We start from the raw sequence: 27,826 nt of genomic DNA on the forward strand, positions 1-27,826 counted from the left end.
TAGTGGAATAAATTGTGTACGATGTATCATGGCATTTGCATCTAATGAGGATTTTTGCGCAACAACAGTAAAATTTTGCGCAGCCCATAAAAAAACTCCTCCTGCTCAAAAGAACAATAGTTCAGATGATGCAGTAATGGGACAGCGCCACCTACTGTCAGTTCAATGTTCAAGTTCAAGAGGAAGCAGCTATGTGTATAAAAAAAGTAAAAGATCTGCACACTTTTCAACAAATTAGAGATAAAGTGAGAAAACCAGTGAAGTGATAACATTATGACCTGGAGCGATAAAATATGGCTATTTTACACCCCCTGATATAGAATATATCCCCTGGGGTATACTGTCACCTGGGCTAGAACTAAGAAAACCAGTGACGTAATAATTTGAAGGGATATAGTCTGGCCTAGACTGTTTTACACCCCCAAATATAGAGTTTATCCCCCTGGGTATATTGTGGCCTGGGCTAGACTATACCCAGGTTTATTGTATGGCCTAGGCTATATTACACACCTGGGTATGAAAATATATCCTCTGGTGTATACTGTGGCCTGGGCCAGGGGTGAGAAAACCAGAGAAGTAACCACATTGTGGTTCAAATGGATATAGCATGGCCTAGGCTGTTTTAAACCTTCAAGTATAGAGTTCATCCCCTGGGGTACACTGTGGCTTGTTTCAACATTACATTGATATATTCTGGCCTGGATGGGTGTACTCTGGCTTAGGCTATGTTACACCCTGGGTATAGTTTGGTCTAGGTTATTTTACATACCGAGTTTGGTTTGGCCTAGGCTATTTTATACATCGGGGTATACTCTGGCCTAGGCTATTTCATACCCTGGGGTATATTCTGGCCTGGAGGGGTACAGATTAGCCAAGGCGATTTTATACATCGGGGTATACTCTGGCCTAGGCCAATTTATACCTCAGGGTATAGTTTGGCCTGGAGGGGTATAGTTTGGCCTAGGCTATTTTCTACACCGGGGTATATTCTGGCCTAGGTCAAACTGTACCTGGGTATAATCTAGACAGGTGTTAATCTGGCCTGCTACACCAGCTTTACTAAGAGGCACAGACTTCTTAGTAAATCCGGGAAGGAAAAAAGGGGGTCTGGCTTTATTTTAGGCTGGCATACTAGTATGCCAGTCTTGAAGAATGTCCCCCTATTTGTCTCCCTTCTCTACAATTAGGGGGATTTCAGCTCTAGCAGCAAAGAGACAAAATGGAACACAGGTAGAGAGGACAGGGCCTACAGATATGAGGCATTCCCAGATTCTGTGAAACTATGGAAGGGTAAACTGTGTAGTGGAATAAACCACCACCTGGCATATTGTGAGCCTTCCTGCTTTTTTAAGAGGATCCATACTATGCTTGAAAGGTAAATTAAGGCTTATGTATGAACATCAAAATAGTTTTGGGGCCACTATACCTTGTGCTTTTGCCATGCTGCCTCCTGAATGTAAATCCTTCCTCACCCCCCCCCCCAGCCATCATCATTAGCAGCAGCACCTTGCTATTTATATTAGAATTTCTTATATGTAGTAACCCCATCCTTTTTGTGATCCTGTCTGCTGCACTTTAATAATCAGCATTATCAGCAGAAGTTCACTATTTACAGATTTAGCCTGTGTTAAGGATAGATAGCCTGTGAGTAGATAAAGCAGCAAGGCATGCTTATACATTGCCCAATTGTTATTACTATTGGCAAAGAGCCCAGCTCAGGTCCCACCCCCCAAAATAGAGAGACACATAAATAGCTGTGCACCATGAATAGAGGGCTTTATAGTTAATTGAAGGTGTATACTGCAAGCTTTTCTGCCCAGTAGGACATTCCCATGGCACCCTAGTTTAGGGGCCCCAATAAAAAACACTTAGAAAATCAGGTACTTCTATCCAATGGGGCCCTGCATATAGGTGTAAGTGTTGATTTTGGGTATCCCCTTAAAGCTTTATTTCCAGTACAGTACAGCACATAAAATGTGGTGAATTGTCAAACCAAACCATCTTACATAAATTTTGCAAATGATCAAATATTAGTTTTTGTTTTTTTTTTTCTGAAAAATTATTAACGTAAAGTTATGATTTCCAGTACAGAAATACATTTTCCTCTGTTGGTGAGTCATTTAGTGGGAATTAAGAGTTCATCCTGCTACCATTTATTATCTCCTACAAATAAAAAATGAACAGATTGCATTAGCTGAAAATAAATCATATTATACTGTACAAAGCACTGCAGGTCTGGGTAAACATATAGATTGTCATTTACATAACTCATTCTGGAATATATACTAATATAGTCGTTAAATACCAGACTGTCTTTCCCTGCTCATGACCAGACATAGAAAAATGTTTTTCATGTGTATTGTATGTGTATTTTTACGGTGCCGCATGACAATCCTATAAGCCTATAGGACAGAAGGGTATTAATTCCCTGTAAAGGAATGCACTAACATCAGGACATTTTAAGGCTTTGTTCCTAATTACGGGAACAGGGCGTCATAATAAAATTGACGGCCTTAAATAATGATCATGATCATTAGGGTTATCCAGCGCCACTTTTGCACCACTCTTGTCTCCAGATTGGGTGGGGTTTGAAACTCAGTTCCATTAGAGTAAATGGAGCTTAATTGCAAACCTTACCTGAACTGGAGACAAGTGTAGGGAAAAAAGTGGCCATGTTTTTGTAGATAACCCCTTTAAGTCTTTATGCATAGATGGCCACCTTTCCCCAATAATATTCCATAGTGAGAACATAGCATTTTACCACGTAACCCTCCACCCCCTCAGTCAAATTGTCACCATTTTCCAATCTGCTTGGATCTATTTCTTTCTTCTGTTTTTCTTTTCTTTTTTTTTTTTCTTTTTTTTGTGTGTGTAATAGTTGTAGACCCTTCAAATAAATCAACGATTATTCCCCATTATTTCAGACAAAATAATACACAAAGAAACAAAAAACTGTAATCAAGTGATTGCTGGTGCATGTTAGGGTCCTATAAGACAAATCAGTTTTTGTTTTCTCTGATTAACGATAAACGATTGCAAACAACCTGAAATAATAGTTACGGTCATAACCGTATACTTGTACAGTATATGAACGATCGTTATGGTTGTATGGTTAGCTCAAAAGATGCCATAAATGGCACATGGGCACATTTTGGTTCGTCGTCTGATCTTTGACTGCATACACACGGAAATAATATGATTAAATTTTAACAATTTAACAATTTTTTGCATGATAATCTTTCAGTGTAATAGAGTCCTTAGGGTTGAAACTTTGCAGGGCAAAACAATGAAATTGCATAAACTAAATAATAGTGATTAACGAACATGTTCGTAAATGTTTGTATGTTTGTACGTACGAACGAACATGACACTAATTGTTCAAGTGCGTGGATCGCAAGAATTTATTCGATGATCGGAACGGATATAACGATCATTTTCAAACATATTTGAACTTACGATTGTACACAACTGCGTAATTTAAACTTTTCGCCTGATAATCTGTACGCATGTGCGTAACTCTAGACTGAAACGTACACAATATGTACGCAACTATGTACCCTCTGCCATCATCCTCTCCAGCAGCCACAGCCCGCACAGTCGGGTCTGATGCAGTAGTAAGTGCAGAGAAAAAGCATTTCATAAGTATTTCCAGTGATAAGTGTTTATTGGTGATTTGGGGGGCAATATTATACTGTAATTAACATTTTAGATGGACTTTCCTTTAACTGCTGTCGCTGCCATTCTGACTGTACCAATCCAGCTTCCTGAGTACTTGTTGTAGGTAAAACAAATATGCAAACAAAAAAAATTACATTAAACATATCCGTAAGAAAACAACTGTTCAAGGCCTTATATGTGTATGTTATAAAAATCAAAATATTTTGACTCCTAGATGGCATAGTGGAAAAATTACCAAAAATTATCTAAAAAACAAAAGTGCTACAGAGCTGGATTTGAAGTAAATTATTATAGTTGAAGTATTGAATATACACCAACCTAAAACCACACAGATGGTGACATCTAATAAATTCCAATGTAAAATATGCATTAAAATAATATACAATTTATAGCACAAGTCCACATTGTTATGAATCAGCCTTATAAAATATGAATTCACAATTCCCCATTGTTTTTCATGTAACATCTGGCTGCTTTGGTAACACCCTGTACCAGGCAAGAAATGCACAGCTGTCCTATGTGAACCGCTTTATTTACATTTAGTTTATTCTTTAACGTCATTTGTTCTGTTTTTCCGGTACATTTACATTTACAGTATACATATTTTGAATTGTTGTTAGAAATACAATTTTCTTTTGGCTTTTAGGAAAGTAAGGATTTCCTCTACACATTCTCTGAAGATTTTAGAAGGCGGATTCCTGGAGTGGTTAAACCAAGATATGATTTCATGAAAAACTTAAGGTGAGCGAGCACATACGAGAAAATGCTCCTTTTTTGAGTGGATTAAACAAAAAAAGATTATAGTTTGGTTGCCCTAGCTTTCATTAAAACCCAAAGATGCAGATGCTTATGTCTTTCACAACAATGGAAAAAGACAGTCTTCCAGAACCTACCGCTGAATGCAGAACACCTGTTAAATATTTATTGCATGCTAAATAATTAAATATGAATAATGTTTATCATTTCTTTGCCATAGGGAAGGCATAGAAACAATTCTACCTGCTCAGGCTCATGAGATAGCTGAGAATCGTCTCTACGTATCAATCACAAAGTCTAAAAGCTTAGAAAATTGCTTGGTTTCAAGTTTTGCCTCTAGAGAAGAGCTCATTAAGGTAACAATGTTGTCATCATTGACTTTGTCAAATGTAAATACATTGTATCGCAGTACACCTGATGAGCTATATGTTTTATGTAATGGAAATGCCATCCTCCTTACGATAATTGGATATCTTGTGTTCTGCCACAATATTAGTTTTATATTGTGACTGTCCATTTTTAAGAACTGTAATTGCGGTTTTAACTAACCTTATACAAACCATCATTTCTCCACTTCAAATGGTACACTGCCAAATAAACTGCTCATCGAGGCCTGGGTCAATGTGTAAAATGTAGAGAAATTATTAGACGTACCTTGAGATTAACTATTAAAGTTTTCCATTAATTTACATAGAAACTCCACCTAAAACTTAAATCAGTAGAATTGCGTTATGATGGGTGTACACGGAACGATTATCATTCGAATTTTCGCAATAACGATCCCATTTAAGCGATAATTGGTCTGTGTTAACACAGCAAACGATCAAGCGACGAGCGAGAAATCTTTCATTGTGATCTTTCAATATGTTGTCAAATTGCCGTTCGCTAAAAATTCACAGATCGCTCCGTGTACACAGTCTTTCAAAGATTTGCCCTATGTGAAGATTTTTTTAACAATTTCTTCGTCTAAATGCTGATCGTTATTAAAACCAAATTGTTGCTTTAATCGTTGCTTTAACCTCTCAAGGCTATGTTCACAAAACGTATATGTCCGGCCGCATATTTATCGCGGCCGGACATACACTTGTATAACTCTGGCCGGAATTTACGCAAGTTGCGGCCGGCTACGCACGGTCCGCAAACTTATGCCCGTAAGCTACGTACGCTTCCCGAGCGGTGTACGTAGCGATCTGACAGCGGTATTTTACTGGGATATCTTCGGCTAGCCCCGGACACCCCACAGAACCTTTTGGATCGGCAAATCAAAGTGGAAAAAAGAAGAAATCACCGCATGTTACGCTACGGGCGTAAGTTACAGCATTTCCGTCCCGAAACAATGGTCTGGTTAATTTTTTACGGCGCTGCATACGATCCGGGCGTAAGTTCGTATGTAGTGTAAACTGTGCAGCCGTAGATCGTATACTTTCCATTGTAGGCAAACTACGTAAATCTCCGGACGCTTATTCATGGAGCGTGCTACGGCCACAAACTTACGTAGTATGAACATAGCCTAAGGATGCATGACGTACCCGTATGTCTTGCGCCCGTAAGAGGTGTTCAGAGCAGGGCTGCGCGGCGACCCCGCTCTGAACCGCCGCGGTTCCAGGTGCCCCTTGTAGCCTGGGACTGCGGGTATTAGCGGGCACGGTCCGATCGCTGTGCCCGCTAATACAGTAATCAGATGCAGCTGTCAAACATGACAGCTGCATCCGATTACCGGATGCAGCACTTCCCTGGTGTCTAGTGGGTGAGATCGCTCCTCCGAGCGATCTCCGTTACTGCTGCTGAGATGTGAGCAGGATAGTGACAGAGAGGTCTTTAAATGTAACAATATGGTCACATAGCTCTCTCTATAATCAGGCAGCAAGATTCAGGAGCACTCTGCCCAGTTATTCAAGCGGAGTTAGAATTAAGGCCCTATTACACAAGCCGATAGTGCTTATAGTGCTAATAGCGCTTGTTTGCTCCTCGTCCCCCGCTATTACACATGGCGGCAGCGAGCGGGTAAGTTCGGGGGGTGCCAAGGGGAGCTGCCCGGGGGGGGGTTGCCCGGGTGATCATTAGATCGTCCGAGCAGCCCATAAGGGATAGTGGCGGTCTGCTGCCGCCGCTTCTGTTCCACGGAGCAACGGCAGCAGATCGCTGCTATCCTGGTAGTTTGTCTTTCAACATGTTTGAAAGACAAACAACGCAACGATCAGCCAACATGAACGATGTCGGCTGATCGTTGCCTTTATTTCCACGGGATGATTATCGGCCATAACCTTTCCGTGGAATAGGGCCTTTAGTGTGCCTCTTCAACCCCTATAGCTGTTTCACTGAAACTGTCACAGATAACTGGCAACTTTGCAATAAGTAGTGTGATTGATAAGGCAGTTGATAAACCTATTCATAGGATAGGGAATAACAAATGTGAAGATTGGTGGACTTTGTATAGATCCTATGACCTGAGTAGCAAAGTTAATGAGCATGTTGAGGTCTACTGTTTACCTGATTACAAAGACGAGAAAAACATCTGTAGAGAGAAGTAGCTGTGGTCAAAAGTAAAAACTGAATACATGGAACAGAAGATGACTTTATGCAAGGACACTGGTATCAGTATAAACCGTTATGTGTGCTCTGCACAAAGATGATATCCATGGCAGACCTGCAATAGTCAAAATTCTTTTGAAATCTCTTAACATCATGTAGTATGTTCAGTGGTGCAAACACCACAAAACATGGACATGGCCCAAATCATGACAATTACATCTGGATTGCAGCTGTGTATTATAACTCTCCTCTTCATGAGGAACTTGGGAGCATGTGGCTTTGTGCAGTTTGACATTATATGCTTCAAGCGACTCTGTACCCACAATCTGCCCCCAAACCTCTTGTACCGTCAAATAGCTGCTTTTAACCCAAGATCTGTCCTGGGATCCGTTCGGCAGGTGATGCAGGTATTGTCTAAAAAAAACAACTTTTAAACTTGCAGCGCTGTGTCAGATTGGTGTGGCCTAGAGTGTCTGTGTCCTAGTCCTGCAACGCTTCTACACCTCTCCTCCCTGCCTTTATCATTAGGGATGCCCCAAGCAGAATTTCTCCTAATTACCACTTGTCTGAACACTGCACATGAGCCTTAATGATCCAGCATGATCCAGAACATGTGCAGTGTTCAGACAGGTGAGGAATAGGAGAAATCCTGCCAGGGGCATTCCTAATGGTGAAGAGGGGGGAAGGAGTGATAGAGGCGGTGACGGCCTAGGGCACAGACACTCTAGGCCATGACAATTTGATACAGGGCTGCAAGTTTAAAAGTTGCTTTTTAGGACAATAACTGATTCACCTGCCGAACGGACCCCAGGAAAGATCTTCGATTAAAAGCAGCTATCCAATGGTAGAAGTGGTTGGGGGGGGGGGGGTTGTGGGTACAGACTCGCTTTCAGTTATAGGATCTTTGTATGTTATATTATTTTATTAAAAATATTTACTGTATTCATTTATATACTTTGTTTTACCCAAAGTAATCTCAGTATCGTATGTACTATTATTTAAGAATATTTCAATAAAGCTTTCCAGTCTGTAGAAAGTTGCATAAAATAGGTGACTTTGAGGAAACTCTACTACAAGCTTATATAATCTCTAAAGTATTCCTTTGCCAATTGCCTTTTAAAAGGCTTATTATATAATCCGCAAACGATCATTTCTACAGTAGACTGAGTTTTTGTAATTTTCAGTGTAATGGTAAAAGGTAGTAGGCGGTAGGGTTCAGCAGCTGCAGACATAAAAGTGGCGCAGTTGTGTTCTTAAGTGTGTGGTTATGTACAGTACTCACCAAGTCATTTATTCTCACTTGGACTTTTTAATGTCTCCCTAATTGAAAATTTTGGAAAGGACACTCCTTTAGCTTCCACATTGACCTTAACATTATATTAGTTTAAAACCTTAACTTTCTTTACATTAGACTATATTTCATTGTCCCAAACCTCTAGTTTAGTTTTATTTTTGTTCATGACACAAATTTAAAAAAAATATATTTATTAAACATTATTCAGTGTGTCTAAGTCTCTCCTAAGGAATTTTTTTTAATTTATAAAACTTTAATAATTTAATTTTTTGTAGGTTTTACAGATGTAATTTTATAGTAAAATTTATAATAATAAAAAGAAAAAAGTGCCTTGGGAACTAATCACAACTCATTTCTCAGTTTCATTTCTTAAATTGCTCTTATAGGCCCTGTTCACACTGAGCAAGAACGTTGGAATTACACTGGGAGCTCTCTGCCGCGGAATCCAGCCGTGCTCAGTGTGCTGCTTTGAGTGAATGAGAGGGTGCGCGCTCCTCCGCTGCCGCCGCTCTCTGGTTGAGGAAGTGACATGTCATTTCTTTGAGCGGAGAGGCGAGGAAGCGGACGCAAGCTCGCCTCTAATTCGCTAAAAAGAGCACGCTGAGCACGGATTCTCCGCCGTGGAATTCCAACGTTCTTGCTCAGTGTGAACGGGGCCATAAGATGAAAGCTTAGCTGAGATTGGTTGCAATGGGCAACCAAGACTATCTTTTACATGTAATTTGGTAGAAAAAGAAATAGTGTGATTATGTTTAACCCTTTAGTGGTTGTCCAGGGAGCACAGAATTACCTGCTCCTCAGCGCTCACTTTAACTCATTTTACGTATCGGAAGAGATTTTTCAAGATAAAAGTGGGTGTGTGGAAGTCCCAACTATTGTGTGTGTGTGTGAAACTAAGCACACACACGGGGGGAGATTTATGAAAGGGTGTAAATATACACCTGGTGTAAACTGCCCACAGCAACAAATCACAGCTCCTCTTTTATTCTACCAGAGCTGAAAGCTGAGCTGTAATTGGTTGCTGTGGGCAGTTTACCCCAGGTGTATATTTACACCCTTTTATTAATCCCCCACGATGTTCAATGGCTAGGATAGGTACAACACTGGCCATTACTCAATCGTCAGGAACATCTCCTGTTTTAGTATTGCAAAATATTATTGCACGTCAGTGTCAGGCTTGTCCCACACAGCATTTTTTGACTGCTTTAGTTGTTGTTTTTGCACTTTTTAATCCCCTTATTGGAACTATATAATCAGTGCCAATGTTGATTTCACTCTGTACTATACCTATACTACACTATAATATACTATGAGGTATTCTGTATGTTTGTGGGTTGTTTTTTTTGTGCTTGTGTGTGTTTTGTTTTTAGCAAGGTGCACTATGTATGACCAGTGCCACTAAGTGGAATACATTGGTATGTATAGGGTGTATATTGGATTGGATGTATGTTATTGACTATCTGTATATATCCAACAGATACCGATGCAGTGTGAAATAAGCAATAACGTCAACGTCTATGGGAGTTCCGTAAACTGCGCCAGCCCCACTTTTTCAGAATGCCTACGCTGGGAGGGACGGTGGGTCCATTATTCTTGACACATGTCCCAAATGTGGTGCTCACGTGTATCATTTAGGGTATATCCTATTAGATAGGAACACCCTGTAATACAATGAACATGTGTTTTTTTTTTGTTTTGTTTTTTCCAGGCATGGACTTTCCACTGGCATCCCAGCAGTTTAACATTTAGAAAGAAAAAATATTGATGCGCTGCTTCCAGGTTATATGCTATAAAAAAAAAATAACATTCTACTGTGTACTGTTGTACTCATCATGTTTTTTTTTTATTGTCAAACATGCGGGGGGTTAGAGATTACTGTGAGTATTGTGCTTTTCTGTAAGCGACATATATTTGTTAAAAGGACCCTTATCATTACATATTACACAGCTGCCCTTGACATTCTCTATCCCATAAATTTGTTTAGCTCATAAATGTGGTAGGAAAAGTACTGGATGATAATGATTATAAATCGTGAAGGAAATAATCAGTACCAATAAATACTGTTTTTATGGCTGATGTGACCTTCAGAATAACTTTATTTGTGCTACTCACATGGTTTTATAGCTAATGCATATGTAACTAAATTGGAAAATTGTTATCTGACTGATTTTACTCAAAGATATAAATAGCTATTTCTAAACACTAAAGTCTAAAACGTATACACTTCCAAATTAAAATATTTTTTACAAATCGATAATTGTAATCCATTGTAGATCGAAAAAGGATCTGAATGCGGTGCACTTTATTAAATAAAAGCATTTGGCGGATGTTATGTATAGTATAACATATCCATTGTAGTGGTATAATAGAAGAAAGCCCAGCTGTATTATAGATATTGTCAACTCTTTGATTTGTTAAGCACTAATGATGATTGTTAAATCAATACATGTTGGCATATAGCAATTGAAATTGTCGCTGAAGTATAGTACAATAGTTGCTGAAAAGGCTACAATCAATTGAAAACAGTCAAGGTAATGTCGGTTTTTGCAGCGTCGTTGCTTGAAAGCTGCTTACAAGTTTCCTTCAAATCTGACTTGTGAAATCCCATACTACATGGCTAAAAATACATGGATGTACTGTATGTTCTAAAACATGTCATTCCGAAATTTTTGCCACACCAAGTGTTAAAGAGTGCATAAGGCTATGTTCACACAATGTCAAAATGGCAGGTGTTTTTTATTGGATGGCCATCATTTAACTGCAAATAACGGACATTATTTTAAAACAACAGCCATTATTATACAAGTGAGGCTATGTTCACACAATGTCAAAAATTGTGAAAAGGCGCCCAATTTTGATATTTAAAAAAATGTCAGTTTTTGCCGCAATTTAACTGACTGCAATGGCAATGCATTGAAGTCAATGGGAAGAAAGACGTCAAAAATATGAACATGATCACTTTTTTCTGAGGTCTTTTGCAAACAGCGGACGTTTTTTTATTTGTTGTTCACACACAGTTTTTCTTTTGTCACCGTTCTTTCTCCGTTCTTACTATTAATCTCAATGGCCTTTTCAATTAAGCCACACCAGAAGTCTTAGTATTAGTAACCGCAAACTAGAATAATGTACAAACACCAGTCCTTGCACTAAGGGGAGGCCAGGCTACTAAATGACGTCTGTTATTTTTGACTCAAAATGACGGACGCTATTTTAAACGGAGCTGAAAAGACGTTGTGCAAACATAGCCAGCCATTGTTTAAAAATAACGGCTATTATTTGTTGTTTCATGATGGCCATCCAATAAAAACAGCCATCATTTTGGACGTGTGTGAACATAGACTAAAACTGAGCATGTAGTCATGTAGTGTCCTTTCTTAGCGACCAATAACATTTTTGGCTTTTTTCTTGTCTTCGAAGACCCGTGACTTGTACTTTGTAAAGACACTTTTTAACCACAATATTTACTGTAAAACCAATAAAAATCAACACAAATATTTGTCAGGCGGAAATTGAAAAAACGCAAAAACTAAATTCTTTATTACAGCTCATTTTTGCACTGTGACTTAGTGTTTTTAGGAGTACCTTATGAATAATGAGGTGGCCAAATTTTTTTTCCAGTTGGTCTCATGCTGGTTTAATTTTTATTGTTAGTGCTCTCCTACCATGTGCTGTCTATGTCTTGTTCAGTTTGCATGTGAGTTTTAGCATTTATTTTTGGGAGTTTCTCTGATGTTAAGCAGAGTTCTGTTTTGTGAGTTTTCTGGTACTGTTGCACTTTTGTCAGATATTTCCATCCTACTGTTACATGTTCGTTGTTTGCACCTTATGTAAGTTTTTTGGCAAGACTGTTACTCCTGCAACCAAATGCATCTAATGGTGAGTGTAGGGATTAACACATTAACAGTACTAATGGAGCAGAGTTCAAAGGCAGCCAGCTGACATGCAAACCACCAAGCCTAGTGAAACACTTTTCTCGTAACTGTTAATTGGTCTTAATTTTCTGTTCTACCACATGTCCTGGGGTATCTGAGTATTATGAGCCATTGTTAGAACCTAGGAAAGGCAACTTCTAAAGGTGAACCATTGTTTTGTAATTTAGTGGCCTGTCAGTCTTGAAACATTGACCAACATGGAAAACCAACAAATGTATCGATTATGTAGATGGAGGAATTACTTCAAGCAAAGCAAAGTAAAAATAAAGCATGGTGCTATAAAACTAGCAAAAACTAAAATGTCTGCCAGCAGGTTAAAGAACATAAAAGTAGATAAAGATGACATGACTGCCATACATGTTAGAGGGTGGCTGTAATGTTATAGTTGGAGTAGGTGTTTGTGTGTATAAAAATTAAGTTCTAGATGCAAAAATAATTTAACATCTACACCAAGATGACTTCTGTACACTTTGATTGATTTGAAAACCTTGTATCTTTAGATCCATTTTTATCTAGTTTCCGCCTTTTAATTTGGAAAGCAAAACAGTAAGACATTACCTGCTGATTCTGTTGCTCCCGGCTCCGATACAGACAAAGACATTCTTATTCACTGCAGTTAATTTGCGATAACATAGCCACCTATTGTTTTTACCATAGACTGACAGTAACATGCCATTGAGACCCGCAGAGAAGGACTCTTGAGATGAGATCGGGAAAACTACACTAGGTGAAAGTCTTTATCGTAATAAATAAAGAAAACACAATATAGACATCTGTTTGTATTGTGGAGTAAATCACTCCATATGCCTAATATCATGCTAGGTGAATAAACTAAATTTGATAATATATTCTGTAGACATAATATATAATAATACCATAGACAATATTGTTGTTATTATTATTATTATTATTATTATTATTAATACCAACAACAATCTCAGTACCAGAAAAATAGAAAAGCTATTGTGGAAACCATACTTATTTCACTATTGTCCTCCAAGAGGCTTGTTTTTGTTGTTTTATGAGCAATTTTTACTTTATTGGTGCCATTTTTGGATTCATGCAACTTATTGATTAAATTTTGTAAACCCTTTGTGTGTGTGTGTGTGTGGGGGGGCTATTATTATTAAATTTACACTATTGAGCAAGCTGTAAAAGTCAGTACAATTACAGGGACATTAAATTTGCATAGGTTTTTTTTTTTTTTTTTAAGTGCACCTGTCGTTATAACTTTCAAAATCTAAATCAGCAGTAGATGTGATATAAAGCAAGTTTGCCATATACCTATGCCATTCCTTATTTCTTTGTTGTTTTTATCATGCTGTAAAACAAAGCTGAACTTACCAGAAATCCAGGTCCAGTCTCTTGAAGGCAGATTTTCTGCTGGTTGAAAAAAACAAACAAACAAAAAATAAACAACAACAACAGACTAAACACATGAAGTCTATATATGAATGTATATTGCAAACTTGCTTTATATTAAATCTACTTTTGGTTTAGATTTTGAAAGATATAATGACAGGTACGCTTTAAGTATTAACACTGAGGCACAACAGAAATTATTTTCCTGAAAAAAAATAAAAAATGTTGCTACATCCAAAGATTTATAGCTTACTTTTTGAGGCAGATTGACAAAATAAATCAATTATGGCACTGTTTTTCAATTGTGCTTTTTAAATAATGGTATCATTTTCTAGTTTATAGTGCAGTGTATTGTAATTGTCTGCATTATGTTGACAGGAATTCTACACAGCCATGCATGGCTTTAACGTATTCCAACCCTGCCATAAAAAAGTGTATTGGCAATCTCTAATTGATTAAATGCATAGCATATCATATCTCATACCTTAAAGAGTTCACATAGAGACGCAACTGCTGACCGAGGTTTGGGTTGCCATAGAAACATCCAAGTTGTTGGCAAGTACTAAGCATGAGTAGGATTAGAGCCCATAAATGGAACTTGCTGAAGCCTGGGAACATACATAACAACCCCACAAGGGGCGAAGCTAGGGTCCTAAAAAATCCTGGGCATAGATCATTGTGTGTATATATATGTATATGTATATATATATATATATATATATATATATATATATATATATATATATATATAGTGGTCCCTTTGTTTACAAGCATAATTCGTTCCGGGACTAAGCTTGTAATCCAAATTCTTTCTTAAACCAAAGCAAATTTTCACATTATAAATCATTGAAATTCAGACAATTGGTTCCACACCCCAAAAATAATGATTTTTTTTTAAATTCTGAATAACATGTAAAACAAATGAAACAAACAATGAGAAACAACTGAATATATCATATTATAAAATACTGTACAGTATAGTAATCAGCGAGTGGAATATAATGTATAATAAGTGCATAAACTTGAAGAAACAGCAGCAGTTACAGATACAGTTACTGATACAGGATGGAAATGCAGATCCACATAATGCAGTAGGGTAGTATAACAGGCTAGAATAGAGAAACAGGGCTGCTGTCAGAGGTCTGAGTGTGAGTGCAGGCACATTATAGTAGCAGTGTGTATAGCTGAGTGTGAGTGCAGCACATTATAGCAGAAATGGAGAGGATGGAAAACACATGGGCTGAATGCAGGAAGCATGAAGGAATGAGCAAGGCATATGTGGGCACATACATGCAGCACTATCTGTCTGAGCAGAGAGGGGTTACCGCTATGGAAAGATTACCTCCAAAGTCCTTTTCCCTGATGCAAGCCCCAGCCTGAAGTGGATCTGATATGATTTGGAAGGTAAGGGAGACTTTCTGTGTCAGAGTACAGTGCTGTAGACCCAGATATGTGACCATACCCCTCCCCCGCTCCCCCTCCTACCAAGTACTGGGAGCTCTTAAACCAAAGCAATGCTCTTATACCGAGTAACAATTTTGAAAAACTTCTTACATTTCTTTGATTATGTCACAAAGGTGCTGGATGAAGGTGCAGTGAATATCGCCTATCTGGACTTCAGCAAAGCTTTTTATACAGTTCCCCATAAAGTGCTGATAGAGAGGTGAGAGAAAATTTGACTAAATCCCTGGATAGTTCAGTGGATTTGTGGTTGGCTGAAGGAGAGATATCAGAGGGTTGTTGTTAATGGTGTATATTCCGAGCAGAGACTGGTTACAAGTGTTGTGCCACAAGGGTCTGTTCTGGGTCCTATTATTTTTAATATCTTTGTAAATGACATAGGAGAAAGTTTGATAGGTAAGGTTAGTGACATAGGACAGGGTTTGGCAGGTAAAGTTTGTCTGTTTGCTGATGACACGAAAGTGCGCAATATGGTTGATATTCCTGGAGGTGTCAATAATATGGAAAATGATTTAGCTTTGCTAGATAAGTGGTGCAGAAAAGGGAAACTGCAGTTCAATGTTTCCAAATGTAAAATAATGCACTTAGGGAGGAGGAATCCTCTATCCAAGTATCATATTGGCAGTTCTGTGTTGGCAAAGACTGCAGTAGAGAAGGATTTAGGGGTAGTGATTTCTGACCAGTGTAACCAGGCGGTGGGGAGAGCAAATCATATGCTGGGCTGTATAGCTAGAGTTATAACCAGTAGGAAGAGAGAGATTGTGATCCCGCTGTATAGAGCTCTAGTGAGATCACATCTGGAATACTGTGTCCAGTTTTGCAGGCCTCACCTACAAAATGATATTGATAAAATAGAACGGGTACAAAAATAGCTCAGGGTGTGAGGCATAAAACATAGCAGAAAAGATTTAAGGATTTGAATCCATATAGTCTGGAGCAAAGAGGAGAAAGGGGGACATGATCGAAACCTTTAAATATGTTAAAGGACTAAAGGCTCAGGAGGAAAGTGTTTTTAAAAAAAACTAAACTCAAGAACAAGAGGACACAGTGAGAGGTTAGTTGTGAGAAAGATCAGAAGCAACAGGAGAAAATATTACTTGTAACAGACTTCCAGCAGATGTGGTTGGTAAATCTACAGTAACTGAATGTGAACCTGCCTGGAATAAGCATATATCTATCCTAAGATAATAAGAAAGGAAATGCTAATAGGGCAGACTAGATGGACCCAGTAGTCTTTTTCTGCTGACAATCTTCAATGTTTTTATACAGTGATTAAGCTTCTCTGTGTAGGTAGGCCCCCAGCAGCTAGTAACCTCCATGTAGCACAACCCCCCTACCCTGCAATTTGTGTACCACTGATAGTTAGCTCGACAGTAAAGCCAATGTAAGTATTTCCCTGAGGATAATCCCTGTGGCAGTTGGCCCCTATAACTCAATAATATTACAGAAGTAGCCTCTTGTGGCCAGTGGTAGAATGCTGCCTAGGGTCACAGGAGTTATTGGCAGGGTAGGGAGCCAATGGCTCCTCGCTCTGCCAATAAAAGCCATGCATTATTTAAAACGTAAATAGCCAGTCGCAGGACCCAGTGGCAAGGTCAAACAACGGCCAATGTTCATACAATGTGTGAACATGGCCTAAGTATAGAATGGAGCTTTCTATCTTGTAGAAGATTCAACAATTATTTCCAAATATCTAAAGTAATTTTTTCACGTATTAATTCTTTCCATGACAAAATAGGAAAATAATAATGAATTGGTTTGATGTAACTCAGCTCTCGACTTTTGAAAACATTTATGGAGCAATTTGTTCCAAAAAGAGACACGGAAGAAAGGCATAAAACCAAGGTTAAGTGTCTCTTTTTGACATTGCCATGACTTGAATATTGCAAAATTGTAGCTATATCGCAAAGTAAAAAAAAATGTGTTTCAGCTGTGAACAAGTATAACAAAGTGACTAAAAAGGGACCTGAGAACTAGTGTGAAATTTCCAACTTATTACTATTTCATGCCTTTTATTTAACAAGGCAATGGCGAGGTTCATCACCTCCAACTATATTGCATAGCTCAAAACTGCAATTCGTGTTCTTGTTTAAAATAGGATTGTATGACACCTTGTGCACTGGAAAGATAGTCCTATTTTAAGCGCGGTTGTGGTAATTTCATGTAATTGCACTAAAGTAAAGGTGGTTAAGGGATGCTCGGTAGCTAGAGAATCAGATTTTCTCTCACTGTGCTGTTAAACTTTTATTAAATTGATCGTCACAAAACCTTTTCGATTTCTTCCAGGTGCTTTTGGCAAGTTGTTTTGTTCCTCTATATGCTGGTATCAATGCCGTTGAGTACAAGGGAGAGGTAACAATCAATACTCTGACTATTACTTTTATTGATTTATATGCTGCCTTACATACTTGACATATTTGACCTCAGCTGATAAAATGTCACAATCTTTAAAGAATAATCCATGAGTTTAGAAGAAATCATACCAAGGCCAAAACTTTTTTACTACATGGAGAGTTTGTAAGCTTAGGAACTAAATAATTCAACGTTTCCAATCTGAAAAGATACATTTTCCCCAATTCTAAAACTAAAGGGGTATTTCTTTCTCATCTCAGCACTCTCAATATCTACAGGTATGCAATATACAGTATATCCAATAGATGCAGATTTTATCTTGGATCCTCACCTATCCAGACATTAAGGGTCCCCAGCCTTTGTCCAGCCCCCCCTCCCCCCCCTCCAGCCTGCCGAGATTGTTGAGAAGCTAAACACAGCTTGGTGGTTTGTTCTTTTTCATTTTGTATTGCTCACAATTTATCGAAACAGTATACATTGTGGTGGTGAACGAGCACCTCCTGCAGCTGAAAGCAGGCTAAAGAAGTGTTGAGAAGCATTAAATCTTGAGATAAGTACAGGTACAGTGTCGGACTGGCCCACCAGCCAGCCCTGGCCAGGATACCATGCGGCGCCGGAAAAAACTGACATGTCAGTTTTCTGCGGCCGGACCCTTCAAATATATATATATATTTTTTTTTAGATTCCACAAAACAGTAATTAATATCACTGGTGAAAAATAATTTCTGGCACCAACATCCTGCTCTTTATTTGGGCCTCGTCTTAATTCTACATACAACACACAGATATAGGCTATGTTTACACAAATTTTGTTCTTTTCCGTTTATAATTCTTAAAATGACATTCGCTATTTTGAGGATCGGCCGCCATCAGTGCAAATCATGAGTACTAGCAGCAACAGCTGTTGGTACATTATTCTAGTTCAGGTGGGCTGATTGGCCTTCCGGTGTATCTTTAATTAAAAAGTCCATTGAATTTAATAATTAATACGGAAAAAGTATGGTGAAAAAAAGAAAAACTCTGTGTGAACAACTAATAAATAATGTCCACTGTTTGCAAAAGATGTCCGAAAATATTTGTCATGATAGTTATTTTGACGTCTGCACAGATGAAGGATGTAATTTTATACACTGTGTGCATTAGGCGTCCGTCAGTCCATTAACTTCATTGCATTGCAGTCAGTTAGATCGCAATAACGGACGCCTTTTCTCTTTTTTTTTTACGTTGCGTGAACATAGCCTTATACACACTTCTTGCTAAATTGTTTTTTATATATAAAGCAACTTAAAAGAAGAAACTTATGCAACCAGAAACCAACTACCATAGCAATTAACAAGATATCGTCTTTTACGTTCGAAAATGGTCTCTGAAACATGAGAGTTGGTTTGTAGTGTGTTTATAACAGTTTTAATAAATACCTTACATCAGGAAATTTGCTATGGACCAGTTATATCACATTACTTGCCCTAGCTATATAGCACAACATAACAACACAATGACACAGATCTAGAGATGAGCGAACCGGGTTCGGGTTCGAGTCCATCCGAACCCGAACGTTCGGCATTTGATTAGCGGTGGCTGCTGAACTTGGATAAAGCTCTAAGGTTGTCTGGAAAACATGGATACAGCCAATGACTATATCCATGTTTTCCACATAGCCTTAGGGCTTTATCCAACTTCAGCAGCCACCGCTAATCAAATGCCGAAAGTTCGGGTCCGGATGGACTCGAGCATGCTCGAGGTTCGCTCATCTCTACACAGATCATATTCCATTTGTGAATACCGTTGTTGAATTGTACTTTGAATATCTTAATTTGATATCCATACTGTAATCTTTAAGTTATACCTGAGATTAAGAAATGCTATGCCTGCTGCGATGGCTGCTGTTTCAGCCTATGTACATCTGTTATTCTCAGTGACACTTTGCTTCGCTAATACTGCTGTTACTTCTGTGGCATTATCTTGGCAGGTACTGATTTTTATGTCTATGAATCACAACTTGAATGCTCTTCAACCTTTAGGAATGCCATGTTCTCAGAGTACACTATATTTTATCAGCTTTTCTCTTGCATGTTTTGCCAGCAAATGTTTGGCTTTTATAATGTAGTGTCCCCTTTTGATAAAGGTCATTTTCTCTCAGTGTTAATATTTTTAGAGGATTTTATATATTTGGTTTTATGTTTTCCTTGTTTAATTAAATTTATTTAACGTCACTATCTTTTATTTATTCTGCAAAATGACTGAGATTTAAGGAAAATGAAATTTTAATATTGACAACTGAGATTTGAGGACCGTTTGGAATTGGGCAACAAGTAACATATTGTTGGTTTAGAAAAATTCTACGCAGGATATTCTCTTAATCATATCATGTTTTAGAAATGACATGAATTTTACAGTACATACCAAACACAGTGCATAAAGATTTCATGACCAGACTAGGACACGGGTGGGAACACTGTCTAAGATACACAATAATTAAGACCCAATAGAATTGACAGGCATTTGTTATGCATCATTAGGTTATTGCACAATGTGCATTTATTAATGTGAATAATATTACAATGTAAATTAATTACAATCTGTAATGTTCAGTACAATTGTTATGATTTATAGGTTCTGAATAGTTCAGCACACAATCTCTGCGTGCTCATGTAAGCTTTCAATATTAGCTATCATTACAAGCTAAATCATATTGTTTGGTTAAAAAATTCAAAGTATACAAAAAGACACAAGCTTTAGGTAACCCAGTTCGAGACAGACTCACTAAAATGTACAAGGCTGAAACTTAAATATTGGTACTAAATACAAATACAGTACATTCCAGATTTATTTTTATTCTATAGTAAAGAACTCTATAATTACAACAGCAGAAACTATTAATATTACTATCATTATTAGGTATGAGCAAAGGGAAACCAGTGAATCATAGTTGACTATGCAAATTTTTACACATTTAGTTTTAAAATTTGCCAAAAAAATGCTCACCTGCTCACGCTTCTCCAGTGTCTCCTCTTCTGTGTCCCTATGCCTCCATTACTGACTGAGACAGGACAGCAACGCAGCCAGTGATTGGCTGAGCAGGCTTTCACTCATGTCTTGTCAGCCAATCACTGGATGTGGAGATGTCCCGTCAATAATTGGCTGAGCAGACTGGAGGCACAGGGAAATGGAAGAGGACATCGGGGAAGTGCAGGCAGGTAAGTTGTGCACCAAAACTGCACTAGAACAGCTAAACAATTGTATATTCAAAGGAGGGGTCCGTGGAGCCACAGTTGTGAGTCTCAAGACATGGGAATAGCAAACCATGGTGTTTTCCTATTAAGGTCCCAATGCTCACAACAGAGTGGGGACCTGATCAGGGGCTTCGTATAAGGGTGGTTTGGTACCCCTTGACAACAGGCTTCCATCTCTGGAGAGAGGGATATCTGGCTGTTCCTTTGTTTTGAAAAACAGACAAATTTGGTCAGCTCTCCTAGAACACCATTCACAGTAGGCAGGAGCACAAATTGCTGAAATTGGCTTAAAATGTAAACACAAAGACACAGAAAAATGCAACAGCTCACCGCAATGGCAAGATACGGACCCACTACAGACATGAAAATAGTTAAAGGCAGCCCCCCCCCCCAACTGCTAAAGAAAATCCCCACAAAAATAATGAGGCTCTTGGTTATCATTTGCAAACAATGTAAACCACCCCACGAAGATAAGGTAGCCTCATATCGGGACAGACCCTTCACTGCACTATGGCCTCTCCATGGCGTATAATACGCCTATGCTCCTGTGTTTTGAGACTCACAACTGAGGCTCCACGGACTCCTTCTTTGCATATTTAAATTTTGTAAGGGGCAATAAGTGGAGACTACAGTACTACATTGGATTTTTTTCACTAATCTCCCTGAGCTGCTTGCAACAGAGTGGGGACCTGAGGGGCTACTTATCAGGGTGTTTTAGTGTTCCCCCCACTGGGGGGAACCCCTTTGGCAACAGGCTTCTTTCTCTGGAGAGAGGGATATCTGGCTATTCCCGTGTTTTGAGACTCACAACTGAGGCTCCACAGACCCCTTCTTTGCGTATTCAAATTTTGTAGGGGGCAATCAATGTAGACTCTTTAAAGTGGTTGGGCACTTTATAGTAAAATTGCTAAGTGTACAGTATTAGTTAGTGTCCTCACAAAACTCACTGAAAGCAGCTACCTGTGTACCTCATAGAGCTAAACTTCCCTCTTCTGCTCCAGGCTGGGCTGCCCTGCTCTGTGGTGTTTCTTTCCATGTTATGGCTGACATGGAGGAGCATGTGACCATGCCCCACCCCCCAGTGTCCACCACTGAGCCTATTTATGCCTATGGTGGACACTTGGGGGCGAGGCATGGTCACATGCTCCTCCATGTCTGCCATTTTTTTTGGACAGAAACAAAACAGAGCAGAGCCTGGGGTGGAGCCTGATTTTAGCTCTCTGAGGTACACAGGGAGCTGCTGTTAGTATATACAGTTGAGTACACTTACTAATACTGTACACCCAACAATTTTACCACAAATTGCCAACCCCTTTAATGAGTACTCTATTGGATTTTTTTTACTGATCTCCCTGAGCTCAGTGATTGTTGTGTTTTGTTTAACAATTGTTTATCTATTTAAGTGGGGTTTGTTTTATGTCAAAACATTTTGAAAAAAATCCCTTATGCCTAATCATTATTATTACACTAATATTAATAGTAGTAGAAGCAGTACAGCCATTCATTTGAGACTTTGGAGTTGATCATATATGTATTATTTCATTAGCATGTCCTCTTTTCGGTTTTAAACTATGATATCATTTGGTGGGTTACCCTATTTTCTGACATTACAGTGTTTATTACTCCTATACTGCAACATCATTGTATACTGTCTGCTAGTGGCTCCCTCAGATCCAACTATTACCGCTCGCTGATAGTGATAGTGACGGGCAGTCTCCCCAGAATACTATATATTCTAACAACAATAAGAGCAGGGAATGGGAACTGCAGGGCTTAAATACCCAACATGAACATGGATGGCAACAAAGGGGGCAGTGTAGTCACTCAATAGAAGTGGTTGAATAAAGACAAAAATAAATACAATTATTTTAATGCAGTTATATAACAAAGTAATTACAAGCAATGTATTAATTCTATTTTATTGTGTTTCCTAAAATTTGTTGTGTCAAATATTCTAAAATCTATTCTTTCAGAAATGGATTGATGGAGGATTCACAAACAGCCTACCTGTGCTACCCACTGGGCGAACAATTACAGTGTCACCATTTTGTGGTCAACAAGATGTATGCCCAAGGGATAATGGACATTTTAAGCTGTATTTTAAAATTTGTCAACAGAAAATACAGGTAGGTATGTTGTTTTTGTTTTTAATTTTTATGTCTGCATATGCGCATGTGTACACATACAGTAGACAGAACAAATTTTAATAATCTAGTTTAAAGGCATCCAAACCACACCGTATTTGGACAAATAATAGTATCATGTTGTGTGAATGCAAAAAATATCTGATTGTCTGAAACTGTGTGATCTTTTCTGGTGGGCAATAAGAGTTTAAAGGCCCCCATTCACGTTGTTAAAAGCCTAATAGCTAGTTACTAACCGACAGGTCTAACTTCCTGAGTGGTGGAAACAAGCAAGACTCATATAAAGGCCACATGTATGCGGTAGACCAACAAAATACATTATAGACATATTGCCTGTTTAGGCCCTGTACCAGGCCTGTAGGCTCAGGTCTACATTATTTTTCTGGGCTTTAATAGTAATGAACATCGAAACAGGACATCTGAACAAGTCGGGGATTATACATTCAGTATTAACATACACATCTGAAAATCTAAAAAGCTACTATATATATTTGTGTAATATACATTTCACTTTTTGAGAAAGTACGTTAAGGAGTAGAATCTCTATAGACAGAAAAATAGAGAAACTAATTTGAATTATCTGATTATCTTTAAAAAAGAACTCATGGTGGCAGTGGTGGACATATATCTTCTGTGTTGTTGGAAGGGCATGCTTAAACAGTTAATATGCTGCTTAAGGCTATGTTCACACTGCGTATGTTTCCGTCCGTAGTGCGAACCGCGAATATATGCACGTAGTTTTGAGGTTGATGCGTTCGCTTGGAAGTATACGATATACGCACACACAATGCACACTACGTATGAGCTTACGACCGGATCGTATATGGCGCCGTGAAAAATGAACACCACCATTGTTTGAGGACGGAAATGTTGAAACTCACGGCCGTGGATTTCAGTGCGGTCACGTACAAAGTACTTATTTCAGCCAAATTGAACTTGATATTTCGATCCAAAAGGTTCTGTGAGTTTTATTGGGCTGGGCGAAGATTTCCAAGTAAATGACCTTTTTCAGATCGCTATGAAACAAGCTAGGGAAGCATAACTGTACTACGGGCGTATGTTCGCGGTTCGTATGCATCCGGCCGCATGTTGATTTTCCCCACGCACGTAGTTTCAGCCGCACATGTACGGCGGCGTACGAAATGTGGCCGGACTCATACGCAGTGTGAACATAGCCTTAAAGTGACTCTGTACCCACAATCTGACCCCCTCAAACCACTTGTACCTTCAGATAGCTGCTTTTAATCCAAGATCTGTCCTGTGGTCCGTTCGGCAGGTGATGCAGTTATTGTCCTAAAAAAATACTTTTAAACTTGAAGCCCCGTGCCAAACGGGAGTATCTGTGCCCTAACTTTGCACAACCTTTCTGTCCCTCCTCCCCACCCTCTTCATCATTAGGAATGCTCCTAGATTTCCTCCTACTCCCCATCTGTGGCAGCCCGACACATGGGCTGGATCGTTAAGGACCTGTGCAATGTTCAGCATGGAGAAAATGTTTCAGTGGCATTCCTAATGATGAAGAGAGTGGGGAGGAGGGACAGAGAGGTGGTGCAAAGTTAGGGCACAGGTACTCCCGTTGGGCACAGGGCTTCAAGTTTAAAAGTATTTTTTCAGGACAATAACTGCATCACCTGCCGAACGGACCCCAAGACAGAGTGGTACCTATCCGAAGGTACAAGTGGTTTGGGGGGGTCAGATTGTGGGTACAGAGTCCCTTTAATATAGTTATATTACCTCTTATTATTGTTTAGTATTTTTTTAATTTACATATAAACTTCCAGTGCCTTGCTCCAGTAAGGGGCAACACAGTCCCTTGTTTGTGTCTAAGCCCTGCAGCTCCTGATAACCTGCTCTGTTTTAGCATTGTGGAACAGTGTTATAGAGCAGGGTCCCAGTCACTCTGTGGACTGTATATTCCTCTATACAGTATTCAGGGGAGGCTGCCTGACACAATTGTGGTGTCCCGCAGGCTCTGTACAGTGAGTGGTGATTGCTATTGCCACTCACTGTACTAGAAGCAGAGCAAGCAGTGAAAGCAGTCACCGCTCCCTCTGCAGTGGCTTCCAGACACATTGATCATTTGTGTTGGGCAGCCTCCCTCTATGTGCTGTATATAAGTACAGTGGTACCTTGGTTTAAGAGTAACTTGGTTTAAGAGCGTTTTGGTTTAAGAGCTCACAGTTTTTCAAAATTGTGACTTGGTTTAAGAGCATGGCTTTGGTTTAAGAGCTCCCTGTACTGGGTGGGAGCGGGAGTTGGGGAGGGGCATGGTCTGTAAAGCGGGGTCTACAGCCCTGTACTCTGACCCAGGAAGTCTCCCTCACCTTCCAAATCATAGCAGATCCACCTCAGGCTGGGGCTTGCATCAGGGGACAGGACTGTGGAGGTAATCTCTTCGTAGCTGTAACCCCTGTCTCCTCGGACAGAGAGTGCTGCTATACTGTGCCCACATATTCCCATGCTGAACAAACACCCTTCCCCATTGCTGTCATGTGACCTCTGACAGCTTTCCTGCTTCTCTATTCTAGCCTGTTGTACTATGCTACTGCATTATGGGGATCTGCAGCTCCATCCTGTATCTACAAACTGCTGCTGTGTTATCAGGGTTACGCAGTTACTATACATTATACTCCACATGCTGATTGCTATACTGTACTGTAACTTATAATATCACATATTCTGCTGTTTCTGAATGTTTGTTTCATTTGTTTTACAAGTTATTCAGAATAATAAATCATTATTTTTGGGGTGTGGAACCAATTATCTGCATTTCAATGATTTCTTATGGCAAAATTTGCTTTGGTTTAAGAGTGGATTTGGAACGAATTGGCCCCGGAACGAATTATGCTCGTAATCCAGGGCACCACTGTATATACAGTGAACAGGGGGAATGGGACCCTGATCTGCACAGCACTGTTTGACAGGGCTAGAACAGAGCAGGGGACTGGGAGCTCCAGACACAAATGTTGGTGGCAACAGAGGGGGCCTTGTCAGCAAGTACCAAAAGTCTATATGTAAATTAAAAAAAAATGAGAGAATATAACTTTATTAAAGCAATGTTTTAAAAACTTTTTTTTTGTCTCTGGAGTACCCCTATAAGACAAACATGAAGTTAAAAGAATACAGGCCAAGGACTTCCATGGCAGGCAGCTGCTCTGTACCACACTGTCTTCAAGGGGACTTATAATATGGAGGCCACATAATTATGGGGACACAATGGGATCTCTATACTATATGGAGGCACAAAGGGGGGCTTTATACTATGTGGGGACACAGAGGGGGCCTTTATACCATATAGGGACATATGGAGGGCCTAATCCTATATGGGGGCATTGGGGAACAGAAGGGCATAATACTATGTGAGGGCACAGAGGTGATCTAACTACTATATGTGATACAGAGAGGGGTAAATATATGGGGGGCACATGGGGGCCAATTTTATGGAGGTACAAAATGGGCATTTTACGATGATGATGGGTGATGCAGATAGAGATTTTGTATAGAGATGAGGAGCCTAAAATGTTTGGCAAATTCTGAGATGAGTTTTGGCTGGGAGGAAAAGTGAGTGACTCCAATGAGTATAAGTGACACCTATTAATCACTCAGAGACTATATCCCTAAATAGTAACTGAATGCAACTACACTGTAATCACTTATTCTGGGTGAAGGATGAAGCTGTGGTTAGGTTTTTTTGTGTGTGTGTGTGTGTGTGGGGGGGGGGATGTCAGACATTCTTTGCACAGGGGGCCTTTCTGCAACCTGTATTTTTCCCTGTATGGTGCTAATACCAGTATTTTAAAATGGGATAGTTAACACTGCAAGCAATCTCCATGTATATTTGTAAACGTTATCTCCTTTTTCTACATTTTAGCAATTTTTTTTTTCATTCTCAATTAAAAATGTTGTTCAACTGGATGAATGGTAATTAAAACCTGCATGCTCACGCAATGTACACCATTAACTTCATTTAGTGAATATTGTAAAAATCTCAAGTTTGTAATTAAAAATTTGCAGTATAGTAGATTGTTTAATGATTGTTACATTTTAAAGTGACTAGAGAATGGTTTAACAAAAAAAAAGTAATTTTGTTTATTTGTCCTCGTTTAAACTTCTGCCACAGCTATCAGCTTCCAATTTTGAAAGACTCAATCAATCATTGTTCCCACCAACCCGAGCCAAGATGGAGCTCATTTTTCAAGACGGATTTGAAGATGCTGTGAATTTTTTACAAAAAGAGGATTGGTATGAGCAGAGCAACACCCTGTCATAGTGTAGTTTATTAAAGGAAAAATTAAGGGGTCTCATGCTGCTCGAACCACAGACAGCATTAAACGACAATACAGGATTATATCATACTGTGATCTGTTCTGATACTCTGAAGCTTTTTAGAGAAATCAAAGTTTTATTAGCCTTGGGCCATAGGGGGGGTAGGTCCCCACACTTTGATGACTAGTTGGCCTGTTTCCTGCCCCTAAGCATTTTAGAGTAAGGGTGCCTTTACATGTAGCGGATTTTCCGTAGCGGATCCGCAGCGGATTTTCTGCTACGATATGGTAGGTGTGAAGGCACTCTTAGGGTGCCTTCACACGTAGCGGATTTTCCGCTGCGTATCCGTAGCAGATCCGCAGCGGATTTGACTAAATGAATAAACACAGCATTAAATCCACACTGCCAAACCTGCTGCGGATCCGCAGCAGATTTAATGGTGCGGATTTGATGCTGTGTTCATTCATTTAGTCAAATCCGCCGCGGATCTGCTGCGGATACGCAGCGGAAAATCCGCTACGTGTGAAGGCACCCTAAGAGTGCCTTCACACCTACCATATCGTAGCAGAAAATCCGCTGCGGATCCGCAGCAGATTTAACTAAATGAATTAACACAGCATCAAATCCGTACTTACAAATCTGCTGCGGATCCGCAGCGGATTTGACAGTGAGTATTTAATGCTGTGTTCATTCATTTAGTTAAATCTGCTGCGGATCCGCGGCGGATTTTCTACTGCGATACGGTAGGTGTGAAGGCACCCTAAATCATAGTAGTGATGTCGGCTATGGGCAGTATGAAACAGCTGAGCTAGTACC

The 27,826-nt window shown here is 39.3% G+C and overlaps 1 protein-coding gene across 5 annotated transcripts in view; it reads left to right on the forward strand.

Annotated features, from left to right (window-relative positions):
• The window catches only part of PNPLA4 (patatin like phospholipase domain containing 4), a 30,767-nt gene extending 3,511 nt beyond the window's left edge, over positions 1-27,256 (forward strand). For 2 of the 5 annotated variants that reach the window (XM_069945447.1, XM_069945446.1), the window contains exons 3-8: positions 4,325-4,419; positions 4,655-4,790; positions 15,132-15,217; positions 17,302-17,367; positions 22,574-22,726; positions 26,865-27,256. In XM_069945447.1, coding sequence (XP_069801548.1) covers positions 4,325-4,419; positions 4,655-4,790; positions 15,132-15,217; positions 17,302-17,367; positions 22,574-22,726; positions 26,865-26,964 — 636 coding nt within the window. In that variant the 3' untranslated portion in view covers positions 26,965-27,256. Of the gene's footprint in view, positions 1-4,324; positions 4,420-4,654; positions 4,791-9,737; positions 9,839-9,968; positions 10,324-15,131; positions 15,218-17,301; positions 17,368-22,573; positions 22,727-26,864 lie in introns of those variants that run through there. The other 3 variants (XM_069945448.1, XM_069945449.1, XM_069945450.1) reach the window with 3 other exon arrangements.
• The last annotated feature ends 570 nt before the right edge of the window (positions 27,257-27,826 follow it).

The sequence above is a fragment of the Dendropsophus ebraccatus genome, chromosome 11 (genome assembly GCF_027789765.1).
Source record: "Dendropsophus ebraccatus isolate aDenEbr1 chromosome 11, aDenEbr1.pat, whole genome shotgun sequence".
NCBI lineage: Eukaryota > Metazoa > Chordata > Amphibia > Anura > Hylidae > Dendropsophus > Dendropsophus ebraccatus.